The sequence below is a fragment of the Panthera onca genome, chromosome C1 (genome assembly GCF_046562875.1).
Source record: "Panthera onca isolate mPanOnc1 chromosome C1, mPanOnc1 haplotype 2, whole genome shotgun sequence".
Classification (NCBI taxonomy): domain Eukaryota; kingdom Metazoa; phylum Chordata; class Mammalia; order Carnivora; family Felidae; genus Panthera; species Panthera onca.
Window position 1 is genome coordinate 33,776,130 of NC_138346.1, and position 18,639 is coordinate 33,794,768.

The 18,639-nt window shown below is 36.1% G+C and overlaps 1 protein-coding gene across 2 annotated transcripts in view; it reads left to right on the forward strand.

Moving 5' to 3' along the window:
• SUMO1 (small ubiquitin like modifier 1) overlaps positions 1-17,668 on the forward strand; it is a 28,597-nt gene extending 10,929 nt beyond the window's left edge. The window contains exons 2-5 of one of the 2 annotated variants that reach the window (XM_060622982.2): positions 3,370-3,444; positions 7,323-7,400; positions 9,940-10,011; positions 16,822-17,668. In XM_060622982.2, coding sequence (XP_060478965.1) covers positions 3,370-3,444; positions 7,323-7,400; positions 9,940-10,011; positions 16,822-16,890 — 294 coding nt within the window. In that variant the 3' untranslated portion in view covers positions 16,891-17,668. The remainder of the gene's footprint in view (positions 1-3,369; positions 3,445-7,322; positions 7,401-9,939; positions 10,012-16,821) is intronic. The other variant, XM_060622983.2, reaches the window with a different exon arrangement.
• The last annotated feature ends 971 nt before the right edge of the window (positions 17,669-18,639 follow it).

Consider the following 18,639-nt stretch of genomic DNA (forward strand, 5'->3'; position numbering starts at 1 on the left):
TTCAGGGAAGAAATCATTAAGTGTCTATTCTGTTACTGTTAAAAATGAGATTTGAAATTGTCCAATAAATTCAGCAATAAGGAGTTGAACTAGTAACCTTGATGAGAGCATTATCAAGTGGAATGGTGAAATATAAACCAGATTTTGTGAGTTCAAGGGTGAAAGTGGAGACAGTTAATGCTGACTACTCTTGTAAGAAGCTTAAAGAAAAAGATGAGGACAACAACTAGAGAAGATAGTCAAGAAGGGAGTATTTTATTTTTAATTTTTTTAAATGTTTGTTTATTTTTGAGAGAGAGACAGAGCGTGAACACAGGAGGGGCAGAGAGAGGGAGACACAGAATCCGAAGCAGACTCCAGGCTCCAAGCTGTCAGCACAGAGCCTGACGCAGGGCTTGAACTCACGAACTGTGAGATCATGACCTGAGCTGAAATTGGACACTTAACCAACTGAGACACCCAGGTGTTTAGAGAAAGGAGTATTTTAAAAGTGAAAATAAATGCCATGAAAGGTAAGAATAAATTCCAGATAGGAACATAAAGGAAAATATTAATCCTAGTTGGAAGGTTGGGGTGCTGTGGCTCCTGGAAGAGTTTTTGTTTTGTTTTGCTTTTTTAATCTCCTGGAAGAATTTTGTTTTATTTATTTTTTATTTTAGAGAGAGATTGGGAGCTGGGGGAAGAGAGAACTTCCAGTAGGCTCCCTACTCAGTGCAGAGCCTGACACAGAGCTCGATCCCATGACCCTGGGATCATGACCTGAGGCGAAATCAAGAGTCAGATGATCAACCTACTGAGCCACCGAGGCGCCCTGTTAGAGTTTTTAAAAATGTATTTATTTGTTTTTGAGAGACAGAGCACGAGCAGGGGAGAAGCAGAGAGAGAGGGAGACAAAGCAGGCTCCAGGCTCCGAGCTGTCAGCACAGAGCCCATTGCGGGGCTTGAACTCACAAACCATGAGATCATGACCTGAGCTGAAGTTGGACGCTTAACCAACTGAGCCACCCAGGCACCCCCAGAGTTTTTTAATACTGGACTTCAAATGACATGTGGGATGGATTTCTTTGAGGTGATTTCAGGAAAAGTTGAGGGGAGGAGGTATATTCTAAGTAGTGGAAACAGGGGTTGAAGGTGGAAGAATGCTGATAGACTTTTCAGGAAACAGCAAATAGTCCAATTTAACCATATCCTCAGGTTTGTAAAGAAAGTGGTAGAAAAATGAGAATTGAGTTTGGTAATGGAAACTGAATTTGGTGGTGTGGAGTTTGGTTCTAGGCCTTAAAGAACTGGGAGCTATTAATGCTTTTTGATAGGAGTAGTTATCCAATTAGAGAAGCTGTAGTTGAGAAAAACAATGTGGAGGAGGGATTGGAGGAGGGGAAAGAACTCTTTTGTCTTTCCTTGAGTAGCCTCTGTAGCCATCTTAGCTAAGAAAACTGGAGCAAAATCACTCCCATTGTACTGATGGATTGCTGCTGGGAGTGGCGATGCTCCTTTGTATTAATTCAAACAACGCTTCCTAACACCCCTTTTCCTCCCAGTTAAAGAGAACTCCGCTTCATTGCTCTTCACTGTGTGGAATAAGCTGTCCTAACCCTCTCTAGATACTTAAAGAAGAAGCAGCTGTTAACTATGAATATAAATTCATAGAAATGTGGTGATGTGACTGTATTTGAAGACAGTCTTCTAGTTTTCAGGTGAAAGACTGTCTCACTAAAGAAGGTTCATTTTGTCTGTTGCCATAATATGCAGTAGTCAGCAAATGTTGAAAGCACTGCAGAATGAAAAACAGGCAAGGACTTACACTAACGAAGTCAATTCTGTTGTCTAAGCATTTCCTTGGACTCTAGCCTGTATCTTAAAGTTAAAAGCTACTTCTAGTTTAAAATGTTCTGTTAAATTTTGAATGTTGAAGAGTTTTAGTTTTAAGTTTCTGGCATGAGGTTACACAGGTAATATGGCCCTGTTATTTTACTTGTACAATATAATATGGTTGGTTATATTCTTATCAAGTGTGGATTAACAGAAATTGTTATATATTTAACAGAAGAGCATATGTGTAAATAAGTGGCTGATTTGGTGGCCAAACTAAGGTAAACAGGAAAGCTACTTTTTTTTTTTGTTTAGAAAAAAAATTTTTTTAAACATTTATTTTTGAGAGACAGACAGAGTATGAGCAGGGGAGGGGCAGAGAGAGAGGGAGGTACCAGAATTCGAAGCAGGCTCCAGGCTCCAAGCTGTCAGCAAAGAGCCTGATGCGGGGCTCGAACTCACAAACCGTGAGATCATGACCTGAGCCGAAGTCGGACACTTAACCGACTGAGCCACCCAGGTGCCCCAGGAAAGCTACTTTTAATGTACTATTTAGTGAAATTTTCCAAGCTACCTCCTTTAGTAAAATGGTTTTTCTTAGATACTTCATGATGAAATTGTTTTAACTAGTTTATTCTGTTAACTTCATTTTCTTTTCAATATCCCTTAATTAGAAATTATTTTATAACCCTCTTTACTCTCTTCAAATTTTGTCTCCTCTTTCTTTTTCCTACCTACTCTATACTTTTTTCTTACTCCACTTACTACCCTAAGCTTTTTCAGCCAAGCCTAATGTTTTAAAATTGGATAGACTGCTTCAGATAGTCTAAAATAATAGATGATATAAAATTGATTTGTTTTGATCCTAGAGTACATTAGACCAATATGCTGTTTGATTTTCCTTTCTAAATAGACCTTGCTTATACTAATATGATTAATTTATGTTTTTTAGTATAGTTTTGCAATTGGAATAGTTAACTTCTCTGATAGGCTCTGAAAAGAGAATCTTGGGTTCAGAATGTTTGGTTGATGGAGAATGAACTTCTAATAGGAGTTGACTGTAGGGTAGGTTGTCCTCTGCCCAGCAGAATTAGCACCAAGTGGTAACTTGTTAGAAATGTAGTTACAGCCCTATCCCTCACCTACTGAATAAAAAGCTGGGAGTGGGGCCCAGCAGTTGTTTAAAAAGTCCCTCAGGTGATTCCTATGCATGGTGGGGTCTTAGACGTATCGCTATAGATATCACAATAAGAGACCTCTATTTTTTTTGTCTTTTTTTATTATTATATGAAATTTATTGTCAAATTTTTTAATCTTTTTTTTATTGTTACATGAAATTTATTGTCAAATAAGAGACCTCTATTTTGACTTCTGGAACACTGGTATTTGAAACAGTAATTGACTTAGGTTTTTTGCTTAATTGGTGTGGCGGAGAAAATAAATGCTGTTTTTATTCTCAAGTACAGATTTTATACTCAGTGAAAGTAATGGGTATTCATAAGTAGGTAATTACAATAGCATATAGGAACTTTATCTTTGAATATACTTTTCTTTCAGGAGGCAAAACCTTCAACTGAGGACTTGGGGGATAAGAAGGAAGGAGAATACATTAAACTCAAAGTCATTGGACAGGTGAGTTTCATTATTTTTCTCCTTTAACTCTCTAAAGTGAGTAATTTCTGATACATAAAAAATGATTTCAGTAAGGCAAATTATTTAAAAATGGCATTTTCATTTACTATACATGCATCTGTTGTGGGAGGTAGAAGAGGCTCATACTGTTCTATTGATCTGCTAGGCAGATTTAGATTATCTTAATTTCTCCAAATAAAAAACTTTTCTTGGTTAGCATGCTTCAGTGGCAAATATAGTAAATACTATTGAGTGATAAAGCTAGGGCCATCCGTAAAAGGGCCTCTCACTAGTCCTTTTACTGACCCCTTTCTCTTTCCTGGCATATCTTTTCCCCAGACTGTATCTTTATTGACCTTTCTTGAGATGTTAACTGATAATTAAGGTTAGTTGAAAATTGTTGGAGGAATGAATCTTCATATAGTAGTTCCCCCTTACCTGCGGCAGTATTTTCCAAGACCTTCATTGAATCCTTGAAACCGTGGATAGTTCTATTTGTACTATGTTTTTTCCTGTACATCCACACCTCTGGTAAAGTTTAATTTGTAAATTAGGCTCAGTAAGAGATTAGCAACAGTAATAATAAAATAGAACAATTATAACTGTATATTGTAATAAGTCATGTGAATGTGATCTCTCTCTCAAAATATCTTACTGTACTATACTCACCCTTGTGATGATATGAGATGATAAAATGCCTACAAGATGAGATGAAGTGAGGTAAGTGATGTAGGCATTGTGATGTAGCATTAGGCTACTACTGACCTACTATGTTTATATTCTTTGTTCATATCCTTTCCCCATTTTCTGTGATTATCTTAACTGATAATTTTTATGAATTTTTTTTAAAGTTAATCTGTTTTGAGAGAGAGAGAGCATGAGTGCACAAGTGAGGAAGGGGCAGAGTGAGGGAGAGACAAAATCCCAAGCAGGCTCAGTCTGGCAGTGCAGAGCCTGATGTGAGTTCATGATCTGAGCGGAGATCAACAGTTGGATGCTTAACTGACTGAGCCACCCAGGTGTCCCTTATTTAAAAAATTTTTAATTAATATTTAATTTGTGTACCATAAAAATCACCATTTATTTTATTATTTTTTAAGATTTTATTTTTTTAGGTAATCTCCACCCGATGTGGGGCTTGAACCTACAACCCCAAGATCAAGAGTTGTATGCTCTACCAACTGAGCCAGCTGGGCATACCAGTACTCACCATTTTTACGTGTATGATTCAGTGGCCTTTATATATTCCACAAGGATATGCTGTGCACCATTACCACTATTTAGTTCCAGAACATTTTCATCATCCCCAAAAGACATACTCTACTCATTAGCACTATTCCCTATCCTCTCCCCTGCCAGCCTCTAGCAACCACTGATCTATTTTTTGTTTTTATGGATTTGCCTGTTTTGGACATTTCATATAAATGGAATCACATGATATGTGGCCTTTTGTGACTGGTTTCTTTCATTTAATATATTTTCAAAGTTCATCCAAGTTGCAGCATGAATCAGTGTTTTATTCCTTTTTATTGCTGAATAATATTTCTTTGTATGAATATACCAGTTTGTTATCCTTCATTTGTTAAGGGACATTTGGGCTGTTTTATTTCCTCATTTTGGTTATTCTGAATAATTTTGCTCTGAACATCCATGTATAAGTTTTTGTGTGGAGGGATGTGTTTGACTCTCTTGGGTATGTATCTAGGTGTGGAATTACTGGGTCTAATATTCCAGACTTTATTTAACTTTTTGAGGAATTGCCAAACTGTCTTCAGCAGTGGCTTTACCATTTTACATTCCCAGCAACAGCATTGTGTGAAGGTCTGCTTTCTCCATATTCTGGTCAATGCTTGCTCTTATCTTTTTTTAATTATAGTCATCCAGGTGTGTGTGAAGTGGTGTGGCACTATGTATGTATGTATGTAGGTAGGTAATCTCAATACCCAACATGGGGTTCGAACTCACGACCCTGAGAACAAGAGTTGCATGCTCTTCTGACAGCCAGGCGCCCCTCATTGTGCTTTTGTTTTGTAGTTCCCTGATGGCTAATGATGTTCAGCATCTTTTCATGTTCTTATTGGCCATTTGTACATCCTCTTTGAAGAAATGTCTATTCAGATCTTTTTTCCATTTTTAGAAAAATTTTTTAAATTTTTTATGCTTGAGTGAGAGACAGAGCATGAGCGAGGGAGGGGCAGAGCAAGAGAGGGGCAGAGCGAGAGAGGGACACAGAAGCAGGTTCCAGGCTCTGAGCTGTCAGCCCAGAGCCCACCGTGGGACTCAAACTCACAGACTGTGAGATCATGACCTGAACCGAAGTCAGATGCTCATCAGACTGAGCCACCCAAGCGCCCCAACAGTTTTTAATTTTGATTAATTGAATTTATTTTTTCTTTTCTTGCTGTGATTTTGGAGTTGTATCTAAGAAACTGTTGCCTAATCCAGGGTCACAGAGATTTATACCTGTAGATTTTTCTAAAATTTTTATGGTTTTAGTTCTTAACATTAAGTTTTTGATGATTTCAAGTACTTTTTGTGTTAGTTTGAGGTAGATTCTAACTTTTTTTTTTTTTTTTTGCATGTGGCTATCCATTTGTCCCAAACTACTGTTTGAAAAGTCGATCGTTTTCCCATTGAGTTGGTTGGCATCCTTGCAAAAAATCATTTGACTATAGATATATGTAGCTTTATTTTTGGGCTGTCAGTTTATTCTAACATTGATCTATATGTTCTATGCCATGAATTACACTTTTAAGAATTATTGATTTATGGGAATGCAAACTGGTGTAGCCACTCTGAAAAACAGTATGGAGGTTCCTCAAAAAATTAAAAATAGAACTACTCTGCGACCCTGCAATTGCACTACTAGGTATTTATCCAAGGGATACAGGTGTGCTGTTTTGAAGGGGCACATGCACCCCAATGTTCATAGCAGTGCTATTGACAATAGCCTAAGTATGGCAAGAGCCCAAATGCCCATCGAGGATGAATGGATAAAGATGGGCATACATACACAATGGAGTATTACTCTGCAATCAAAAAGAATGAAATCTTGCCATTTGCAACTACATGGGTGGAACTGGAGGGTATTACGCTAAGCGAAATCCATGACCCTGAGATCAGGACCTGAGCCTAAATGATGAATCAGATGCTCAACAACTGAGCCACCTAAGCACCCCCCAGTATTGGGTTTTTTTGTTTGTTTGTTTTTTGTTTTGTTTTGTTTTTTTTTTTGGATGGTTGCCTGATGGTTTGTTTGGCAGTCTGGGTAGAAGAAAAGAACCTGGCGCCATAAATTACTTTGACTCACTCAGGTTCTTATTCATGTTACTTATGTGAGAGAAACCAGACTCTGGGGTGACTTTGTGACAGAAATGAATTTCTTGTCTGTTATTTTATGGTATATGCTTCTCTTATAGGTTTGACCACCTTCAACAGTGCTTCAGTTGTTGGGGGGGTACTTTTTGTTTTGAGTTGCTTTTGGGTGTTTGTGATAGTTTAACTTCTCTTTATTTTGAAAATAGAATAGACATGTAACTATGAAGGAATACATTCTTTGATATACATGTTTTTATTTATACTGCTAATTTTAACATTCAGGACAGACTGTAAATTTCTTTTGAAATGGACATTAAGTAACTTTGAGGATGCTTAGAGTATTCTAATAAACCCTGTTAGGAATGTTAAAAAGAATATGTATGTATGTATATATATATACGTATATATATATATATTCATGTATTTTAAAAAGAGTATTTCGGTGGGAAAGTGACAGGGTTTATGTTTCTATTTGTACTATATGTATAATTAAATAATTTTTTTCAAGCAAAGCAAATAGTTTACACAAAGGGATAATTATTGTTCTTTCATCTCCTTAGGATAGCAGTGAGATTCACTTCAAAGTGAAAATGACAACACATCTCAAGAAACTCAAAGAATCATACTGTCAAAGACAGGTTTGTATGTAATGATATAAGATACAATGTTTTATATGTCATTAATTTTTCTTGTAAGAAAGGTTGTTAAAAGAAAAATGATCTTTTATTATTTTCACCATTAGCAGCCGAAGGAAAAAACTATACCTTAATTGCCTTTTTCCCCATTGTGGCCCATTTCAGAATTTAAATTCATAAGGTTTGTGGAACTGTTTTGAAAAGTGATTCGGAGTTGTAAAAATAGCTATATGAATATTTCTATTTTAATGGCTTACCAGTGTATGTAACAGTAAAGGCAAGTAATTTTTGGTGATCACTATGAAATTTCCTTGTTTTTAACCAAGGTAGCCATATGTTAAATGTAAGTACTAGTATTATTAGTTTATTATCTTTATATATAGTACTACAGGTTACTGCTAATTACATTATGTATTTTCAACATGAAGGAATTTTCTCTCCTGTAAAAAAATCAGGGGCACCTGGGTGGCTCAGTTGGTTAAGTGTCCAACATCAGCTCAGATCATGATCTCATGGTTCGTGAGTTTGAGCCCTGCGTTGGGCTCTGTGCTCACAACTCAGAGCTTGGAACCTGCTTTAGATTCTGTGTCTCGTCTCTCTTCCCATGCTCATGCTCTATCTCAAAAAATAAATAAACATTAAAAAATGTTTTTAAATCATAAAGAAGGCTTATTTATTAATATAAATTCTCAGATCCTGGCCTTCATGAGCTCGATTATTAAATCAATAATTCTTTAACCTGCCTGGATTCAAATTCAGGCTCTACTACTGTCTGACTGTGGGATCTTAGACAAGTTATGTGCCTTGTTTCTCCCTCAGTAGAATGGGAACATTATAGTAGTACCTATCTCATGAAGATAACCTACATAAAGCTGTTAACATGCTTAAAAATGCCCAATGAATGTTAATCATTATTATCGATAATATAGAAAATGTAATTGTAATTAGTATTTATAGGAGACAACCAAGATTTTAATAATTATATTACATGATATTAACTTAGGTATTATAGGTTTTATGTTTAGAAACCTTGCTTTTTATAGTTCAAATTTGTAACCAACATAAAAATCATTTTGCCAGAAGAAAAGAGATCACTTAGGTCTTAGGGTGAGTAAAACAAATATTTCTTTGTTTTTGATGTTAGTGGTTAAACTCACTAAAATCTGATTAATTGGTGCTCAGCTAGTTCACATTTTAATAATATTGTTGGGAGCTAAAATGGAGATGTTCACAGGGGAAAGAACATATGTTAAGTGCACTATGCTTGGTCCTTAAAGACATTGCCTTTTAATCCTCACAACAGCTAGTCTTTTCACCCCATCTATAGATGATGGAGTTGGTTACTGAGGAAGAACAATGCAAAGTAAAGAGGTAAATCACAGTGCTAAAGTGAAAGCTAAACTTTGATCCAAGATTGAAGATGGTGGGTTTGGGGGTTTAACTTTCCTATTTATGCTTCAGAGTATACTTTACAGTCTTCAGAAAAGTTTTTATGCTTCGTGCAAAGAGGCTTGATAATTTTTTCTTGTATTTACTGATATACAAGGAACAGGAAACTTAATTTTTCTGAAGTATGTAACATGCAATAGAGATTGAAAAGTATATAAAGTAATTATTGAGTCATTTTTCAATTTTGATGTTATAGACTGGTTTCTTTTTGACTTCAGCACAAGATAATGTTTTTTAAAAGATTCTGTAATTAAAACAAAGAATATTTTGCCCTTGTCAGTTATGTTTATTATTTTATATAAGCCTAGAAAGAATTTAAAAATCAAATGAAGGATAAGTTTGCAGGGTCTCATATATTTATGTATATACTGCTTGGAAGATAGTTTTAATTTTTCTATTTTTAGACTAAAGAAATGATTCTTGATTTATACTTACTAGTGAAGCAGTTTTTCTTTAAATGAGTCATTTCTTTGCTTTTAGCTCTTTTTGTTGAATAGTTGATAGTTATAGTGCTGTCTGTGTCATCACAGGTTTACTGTAGCTTACTTGGCTAGCTACTGTGCTTTACCATATATATGTGATTTAATCTGCTTAAAACTAATTTTGATTGTATAGGTGGAAACTAGTGAGAGTGCTTATCCAATTTCTGATTTTATCTTTTATGTTAGCATACAGGTTTTAGAGGAAACTATAGAATAGTGGTTAAGAGCACAGGTTTAAGAACAGATGGGTCTTAAATTGGTATCTGGCCTGTATGACCTTACCATGCCTTAGATTCCCTACCTATAAAGTGAATATAAGGTGATAATACCTACCTTCCAGGATTGTTGTGATGAACATGATTATGTATGTGAAATACTTGGTATAGGGAGGGCCCAGCAAATAGGTGGTACTCAATAAATGGTAATTATGATAGGATAGATATGCGTTACGTTCAGTGTATTCTGTTGAAGCTCTCATGTTTGCTTTTTGTGCATCAAAGTTCCTACTATCTCTTTTAAGATTTGTGTGTGTGTTGTGTGTGTGTGTGTATATATATATATATATATATGGTTTTGTTTTTGTTTTTGTTTTTTTGTTTTTACCTTTTTAGGGAGTTCCAATGAATTCACTCAGGTTTCTCTTTGAAGGTCAGAGAATTGCTGATAATCACACTCCAAAAGAAGTGAGTATAATTTCTTCTTTGGGTGAAAAAAATGTTAAATTCTTTCCTTTTTTTTTTTTAAGCAGGCTCCACACCCAGTGTGGAGCCGTGTGAGTCTTGAACTCAAAACCCTGATATCAAGACCTGAGCTGAGATGAAGAGTCAGATGCTCAATTGACTGAGTCACCCAGGTGTTCCCCCAAAATGTTAAATTCTGCATTGAATCATTGGTTCACTGGTATTAAACTATCCTTTCTTGAATATTTTCTGATTTAAGTGGTATATGATTTGTCAGAGAGAAAGTCTTTTGGGTTGAACTTCCCATATATTGCCTTAAAAATTGCCAATAAAAAGAGAGGTGGAGGGGCGCCTGGGTGGCTTAGTCAGTACAGCATGCAAGATTCGAGCTCTACATTGGGTATAGAGATTACTTAAAAACAAAATCTTAAAAAAAAAAAAAAAAAAAAAGAGGTGAGGGGTGCCTGGGTGGCCCAGTCAGCTAAAAGCGTCCAACTCTTGATCAGCTCAGGTCATGATCTAATGGTTTGTGAGTTGGAGCCTCACATCGAACTCTGCACTGACAGTGTGGAACCTGCTTGGGAGTCTGTCTCCTCACCACCCCCCCACCCCCCCCCACCCCATGCTTGCATGCTCTCTCTCTCAAAATAGATAAATTAAAAAAAAAAAAATGTTTAGAAAAAAAAGAGGTGGCAAGTGGGAATTGAGTACTGAAATCATCATAAGGTACGTACATTGTTTTGAAGAGGAATAGGTGTTCCTCAAATTTGGTAGATTTCTGGTACACTTTCATGGTGCTGGTGACCTTAATGGTTCAGGTTTGATCTTTGATCTTTGGCCCATTTTGAGAACTTAATACAAAAGCTTAGTGTATATTAATATATTTGGCTCTGTCATCTTGATTTATGTTTTTAATGCTTCTGTGTATTCGTTTGTTTCATTGTATGGTCTCTTTTCTTTTTTATATACCCCCCTTCCCTTAGAAGCATCTGAAAATAATAAAGTATGAGAGAGATTGTGAATGTGCACATCCATTTATTTATTTTTTTTAATTTAATTTTTTATTTTTTTAAATTTACATCCAAATTAGTATATAGTACAACAATGATTTCAGGAGTAGATTCCTTAATGCCCCTTACCCATTTAGCCCATCCCCCCTCCCACAAACCCCTCCAGTAACCCTCAGTTTGTTCTCCATATTTATGAGTTTCTTATGTTTTGTCCCCCTCCCTGTTTTTATATTATTTTTATTTCCCTTCCCTTCTGTTCATCTGTTTTGTCTCCTAAAGTCCTCATATGAGTGAAGTCATATGATTTTTGTCTTTCTCTAATTTCACTTAGCATAATACCCTCCAGTTCCATCCATGTAGTTGCAAATGGCAAGATTTCATTCTTTTTGATGGCTGAGTAATACTCCATTGTATATGTATACCACATCTTCTTTGTCCATTCATCCATCAGTGGCCATTTGGGCTCTTTCCATACTTTGGCTATTGTCCATAGTGCTGCTATAAACATGGGGGTGCATGTGTCCCTTCGAAACACCACACCTGTATCCCGTGGATAAATGCCTAGTAGTGCAATTGCTGGGTCATAGGGTAGTTCTATTTTTAGTTTTTTGACGAACCTCCATACTGCTTTCCAGAGTGGCTGCACCAGCTTTCATTCCCAACATCTATTTTTTTTATTTTTTTTAATTTTTTTATTTTTTTTATTTTATTTTTGGGACAGAGAGAAACAGAGCATGAACGGGGGAGGGTCAGAGAGAGAGGGAGACACAGAATCGGAAACAGGCTCCAGGCTCCGAGCCATCAGCCCAGAGCCTGACGCGGGGCTCGAACTCACGGACCGCGAGATCGTGACCTGGCTGAAGTCGGACGCTTAACCGACTGCGCCACCCAGGCGCCCCCCAACATCTATTTACATTTATACAGATTTCCCCCTCCAAATACAAAATAACATTTCTGATATTTCTGATAGTGGGAACAATATATGGTTATTACTAATTTTTTTTTTTTTTTAATTTTAGAGTGTGAGTGGAGTAGAGGGAGGGGGAGAGAGAGGAGAAGAGAGGGAGAGAGAGTCTCAACCAGGTTCCATGCTCATCACGGAGCTTGACATGGGGCTTGATCCCATGGCCCTGAGATAATGACCTGAGCTGAAATCAAGAGTTTGATGCTGAACTGACTGAGCCACCTAGATGCCCCTATTAGTTTTTTATTTTGAAAATATTTCAAACTTGGAATTGTTATAAGACTAGTATAATATTCTCCCGTATAACCTTCTCATTAGATTCATCAATTATTAATACTGTGATGCATTTGCTTGATCAGTTTCTCTATATTACATATTATCATTGATGGATTATTTGAGATTAATTTTGTAGATATCATGACCCTTTACTCCTGAATATTTTAGTGTTCCCTCCTAAGAGCCACAGTTAAATGATCAAATATGGGAGATTTGACATTGATACAATACTGTTATCAAGTATGCAATCAGAATAGTCAGATTTTGCCATTTATCCCAGTGAGGTCCTTTATAGCCTTTTTAAAAAAACTTGACCTAGGATCCCTTATTAGGGGATTAGTATATTCTAACTAGTTATTACCCTCTTTTTCATCAGATGGACATTTTTTATTTTATTAATTTTTTTTTAATGTTTATTTTCGAGAGACAGTGAGAGTGTGAGTGGGGGAGGGGCAGAGAGAGAGAGGGAAACACAGAATCTGGAGCATGCTCCAGGCTCTGAGCTGTCAGCACAACCTGACAAGGGGCTCAAACTCACAAACTGTGAGATCCTGACCTGAGCCGAAGTTGGATGCTTAACCGACTGAGCCACCCAGATGCCCCTCAGACAGACATTTTTTAGAGTTCAGGCCATGTTTTAGAATGTCCTTCAATTTTGGTTTGTCTGATGTTTCTTCATGATTAGATGCAGTTTTGCATTTTTGGTAGGAGCAGCACAGAGTGAAGCTATTATGTACTTCTGAGTGTATCAATCACATCAGGAGGTAGGTGATGTCCATTTGTCCTGTTACGGTAACATTAACTTTGGTCAACTTTAGTTAAGGTGGTAACTGCCAGATTTGTTCATTGTAAAGTTACCACTTTCCTTCTTATCTTATTTTTTGTATTTTTTAAATTTAAGTTTTTCTTGAGAGAGTATGAGCAGGGAAGAAGGGAAGAGGGAGAAAGAATCTTAAGCAGGCCCCACGCTCAGTGCAGAGCCCAGTGTGGGGCACAATCCCACAACCCTGGGATCATGACTTGAGCCGAAATCAAGAGTCAGACACCCAACCAACTGAGCCACATAGGCACCCCTACCATTTTCCTTTTTAATTAGTAAGTAATTTGTGGGGAGATATTGAAACTCTGAGAATATTCTTTAGATAGCAGCCATTGTGGGCCCCTTCAAGTTGGTGTCTGTATTCTTTTTAACATGTCTCCATCTTTTTTCAAGTTATTATTTTGAAATGATTTTCATCTTACAGAGAACTTGCAAGAATAGTACTAAAAATTATACTTGCTTCCACCTAGATTGGCTTATTTTTAACATTTTCTACCTTTACTTAATTATTTCTCTCGCCCATGTATATGTGTGTGTATTTATTACCAGAACCATGTGGGAGTCAGGTTGCATACACCATGGTCATTTACTACTTAATATTTTAGTGTGTAGTTCTTAAGAACAAGTATACTCCTTTACATAACCACAGTACTCTTAATCAAATTCAGGACACTTACAACTGTTAGAATACTTTACAACCTAATTTTGTCATTTGTCCCAATTATGTCTTCTATAACAAATTTTCTCCTCTATCACAGGATCCAGTTCAGTATCAAGATATTTTATTTAGGTGTCTCTTGAATCATCTTTAATTTGGAACAGTTCCTCAATCTTTCTTTGTCTTTCATGACGTTTACATTGTTAAAAAGATACAAACCAGTTATTTTCTAGAAAGTCCCTCAATTTGGACTGGTTTCCTTATGACTAAGATTTAAGTTATGTATTTTGGGCTGGAATACTACGTAAATGGTGATGTGTCTTTCTTAGGGTATAGCATTTGGAATACATGAAGTCCCTTATTGATAATGTTTGTTTTTATCACTCAGTTTAACTGTTTTGTTTTTTCTTTACAATGTAGTTGTTACTTTTCCTGTTGTAATTTGTGGGGACATACTTTGAAACTACATGAATATCCTCTTTGTCATCAAACTTTTTCCTGGTTTAATATCTACCTACTTTATTGAGTACCTTCTTTCTTCCTTTTTCTTTCTTTTTTTTTTTTTTTTTTTTAAGATTTTCTTTTTAAAGTAATTTCTGCACCTAATGTGGGGCTTGAATTCACAATCCTGCGATTGAGTCTCATGCTCCACCGACTGAACCAGCCAGGTGCCCCTTGAGTACTTTCTTAATGTCTGGCACAATAAGATATAAAATACTCATCTTGTATTTTCCCTGTCCTAATTTGACATAATCTCTTCAACACAGTAGATATTTACTACATTTTAGTGACTCATTCCTCGCTATTATTATGAGATTATCTTTTCAGAAGCATAATGGGGCAGAGTGAGACAATAGGTATTTAGGGAGTAATCCCCTAACTTCTTAAAGCTGATTGCTTCCTATTTTCCATAGATGAAGGATATTTGCTACCTTCCTGACTTAAAGGCATCTTGTAATGTTTGGCATTTTATTCCTTGCTGTTATTTATCGGCTATATGTGCAATTAAAATTTAGTTTGGGGCACTTGATTGGCTCAGTCAGTGGAGCATGCAACTCTTGATCTTGGGGTTGTGGTTCGAGCCCCACTTTGGGTGTGGAGATTACTTTAAAAAATCTTTAAATAATAAATAAAATTGTTTTAATAGCATCTTTTTTTTTAGTGTTTATTTATTTTTGAGAGAGAGACAGTGAACAGGGGACGGGTAGAGAGAGAGGGAGACACAGAATCCGAAGCAGGCTACAGGGTCTGAGCTGTCAGCACAGAGCCTGACGCAGGGCTTGAACCCATAAACTGCAAGATCATGACCTGAGCTGAAGTCAGAGGCTTACCCAGCTGAACCACCCAGGCGCCCCAGCATCTTTAATAATTATTTTAACATTCATAAATAGACCACAACCAAGATATCCATAACACTAGAGCCAGCCTGAATCACTTAAAAAGTCCTAAATCCATGTCTAGTTTTTTTTTAAGTTTATTTATTTTGAGAGAGAAAGAGAGTGGGGGAGGGGCAGAGAGAATCACAAGCATGTTTTGCTCTCAGCACAGAGCCCTGTGCAGGGCTTGAATGGAGGAACTGTGAGATCATGACCTGAGCCGAAATCAAGTTGGACACTCAACCGACTGAACCATTCAGGTGCCCCCATGTCTGTTTTATTTTTAGATTTCTTAGAGTATCTTTTCATATTTTGTAATTCTGCACCAAAAATGTCACCTATAACTTTTCTCACTGATCTTAGACTTTCCTTTATTTTTCATTTGCTTTTGTGATCCACTGTAGTTTAGTGGAAACAATGGCTAGTTTTTGTTTTCAGTGTGCCTGTTACAGTGCTTCTGAACCCTGATGGCACAACAGAATCAACAGATTCATGGTCCTTTACCCTCACTGAGGGTCATACTTAGGTTTCTATATGACACCATGCCCCTTTATGTACTCTTTTTTAAAATAAAGAATAATCATAGTTAAAAGTAATAAAACAAAATACCGAAGTATATAAAGTGGGAAGTAATTACCACTCTGAATATCTCTGAATATCTCTACATTCCCATTTCTCAGAGGCAACCATGTTAATGTCTTTATGAAAAAATTCCAGAATATTTCAGTGCTTATAAACACATTAAAAACAAACAACCACACAATAATTGCCTCTACTTTGCTTATTAGTGTTCTGTAAAAGGCATTTTGAAGGATTCCCCTTTTTTTCTTTAAGAATTGAGAAGGGCTAGGCTGACAAATCTAGCGTATAAAATTGGAGTTATCAAGTAACAGTAGATGTATGGATAACGTTTCTATATTGAGAGTGGTCACTACCAAAAACTAATAGTTATATGCCAGAAGGAATTGTAGATGACAAAGCAAACTACTTAGAAATGAATCTTTACGTAGTATTTTTCTAACTAAAACCACATATATTTCAAAGTGAGATCAGGTTTTTTTGAAATAAATGAAAGAGATTCTATAAGGTAATTACATCTAGAAGTAAAAAATGATGTTTTAGAAAATACACACTATCAAACTGTTGCTTAAACTTAAATACATGTTTCATTAGATTTGAAGCTCTTTTTGAGGTACTTTTAAAAAACACACTTTATATGCTAAGTAAATTAGGAGGTGAATTTGGCTCAGCTGGGTCAGATGAATGACTTCATAGACAGAATCAGGAGGACAGATATACCTCTATGTTCTTTATATTAAAGGAAACCCAGATTTGGGGTGCCTGGGTGGCTCAGTTGGTTAAGCTTCTGACTTCAGCTTAGGTAATGATCTCATGGTTTGTGGGTTCAAGCTCCGTGTCAGGCTCTGTGCTGACAGCTCAGAGCCTGGAGCCTGCTTCGGATTCTGTGTCTCCCCCTCTCTCTGTCCCTCCCCCACCTTCTCTCTCTCTCTCTCTCTCTCTCTCAAAAATGAATAAACATTAAAAAAAAAAATAAAGGAAACCCAGATTCTTAATCTTAGAACAGGGTAACTGTGGATCACTTCAGCATTTTTTTGCACTTTAAAACAGTAAAACAGTGGCCACATAATTGCCGCCAGTTAAAAAATAGTGCTTTTGTATTCTAACATATTTTTCCCCCTCTTTTACAGCTGGGAATGGAGGAAGAAGATGTGATTGAAGTTTATCAGGAACAAACAGGGGGTCATTCAACGATTTAGATATTCTTTTTATTTTTTTTCTTTACCCTCAATCCTTTTTTATTTTTAAAAATAGTTCTTTTGTAATGTGGTGTTCAAAACGAAAATGAAAACTGGCACCCCATCTCTTTAAAACATCTGGTAATTTGAATTCTAGTGCCCATTATTCATTATCACTTGTTTTCATTGTGCTGATTTTTGGTGATCAAACCTCAGCCCCCTTCATATCACCCTCTCCTTTTTAAAAAAATTACATGTGTGCACAGAGAGGCCACCACCTTTTCCAGGACTGTGCATTTTCAGGCTTGTGATAAATAAGATCGACCAATGCGAGTGTTCATAATGACTTTCCATTTGGCCCTGAAGTTCTAGTATGTGATTGCTTCACTCCTGGACTATGACTTTCAGTGGGAGATGGAAGTTTTTCAGAGAACTGAACTGTGGAAAAATGACTTTTCCTTAACTTGAAGCTTCTTTTAAAATTTGAGGGTCTGGACCAAAAGAAGAGAAATAGCAGGCTGGAGTCGAGATGACAGAGATCGTGAGAGTAATGACTAACTCCAAAGATGGCTTCACTGAAGAGAAAGCATTTTAAGATAAAAGAAAAGTCTTGTCAGAAGATCCCAGAAAAGTTCTAATTTTCATTAGCAGTTAATAAAGTTATTCATGCAGAAGTGTATTCAACAGAACACTGCTCTTTTTGATTTTATTTGTACTTTTTGGCCTGGGATATGGGTTTTAAATGGACATTGTCTGTACCAGCTTCATTAAAATAAACAAAATATTTGTAAAAACCGTACTAATGTTCATTTTATTTTTAATTGTATAGAAAGAAAAAAGAAAATGCTTAAAACATAAGGTCTTTTTTGCATAATACTGGAAATTATTGTTTGTACGTGGTACAAATAAATTTTTCAGTACTGTACAGTGATGATGATCATGACTTTGAAGCACTGAAAGTTACTGAAGTGCCTTTGAATCAAGGATTTAATTAAGGCCACACTACCTTCTTAAATACTCAGTGTTCTGTTTTTTTTAAAAACTTGGTATTCTTGTATGGTGCATATATATGATCTAGTTACCCAATCATATTGAATAAATGGGCATGCCAAAAATTATTAATTGATTTATATTGATAATTTTAAGTTTTTCCTTTAACAATTTACAAAATGTTCTCTGCTTAAAGTTTGGTATACTTTGTTTATATTTTCCTTTTATTTCTTTATATCTTAAATATTTAATCTCTGTAAAACTAAAGTACCAAATTAGTTCCTATTAGCATAACCTTTTAACTCTAATGAGTCACAGAATTTAGTATATGTATGCATACACATAATTTAATTTCATGTTATCCTAGATAGAATAGTCATCTGAGTACTTTAGAAGAGCAGGTGAAACCTGTCTCTAGTACATTTTACAAAATTGTTACAGCTTATATAACCCTACTCAAGTCACCTGTTGAGAAATAGTTGGCTTGCCTTAAAATTCCTAAGTCTGACCCTAGCTGAAAAATTACTTGTGTTATACGTATATAGTCTAGGTAAAATAGAGCCTTTAGACTGTCACCTGGCATTTAAATAGTGACTAGGAATTAGGCCCATTTCTGGAAAATCCTCATTGAATTGCATATTTCTGTCAGCCCTGAGTAACAAACTTGATAAGGCTATTTGAGCTATCCAGAATGTGTAAGTATATAGTTTGGTGTCTTAATTTTGTTTGCATCTCTGAAGGTTCTCAGCATTTAGGTGGTGGAGCTTAGGTACTGGGGAA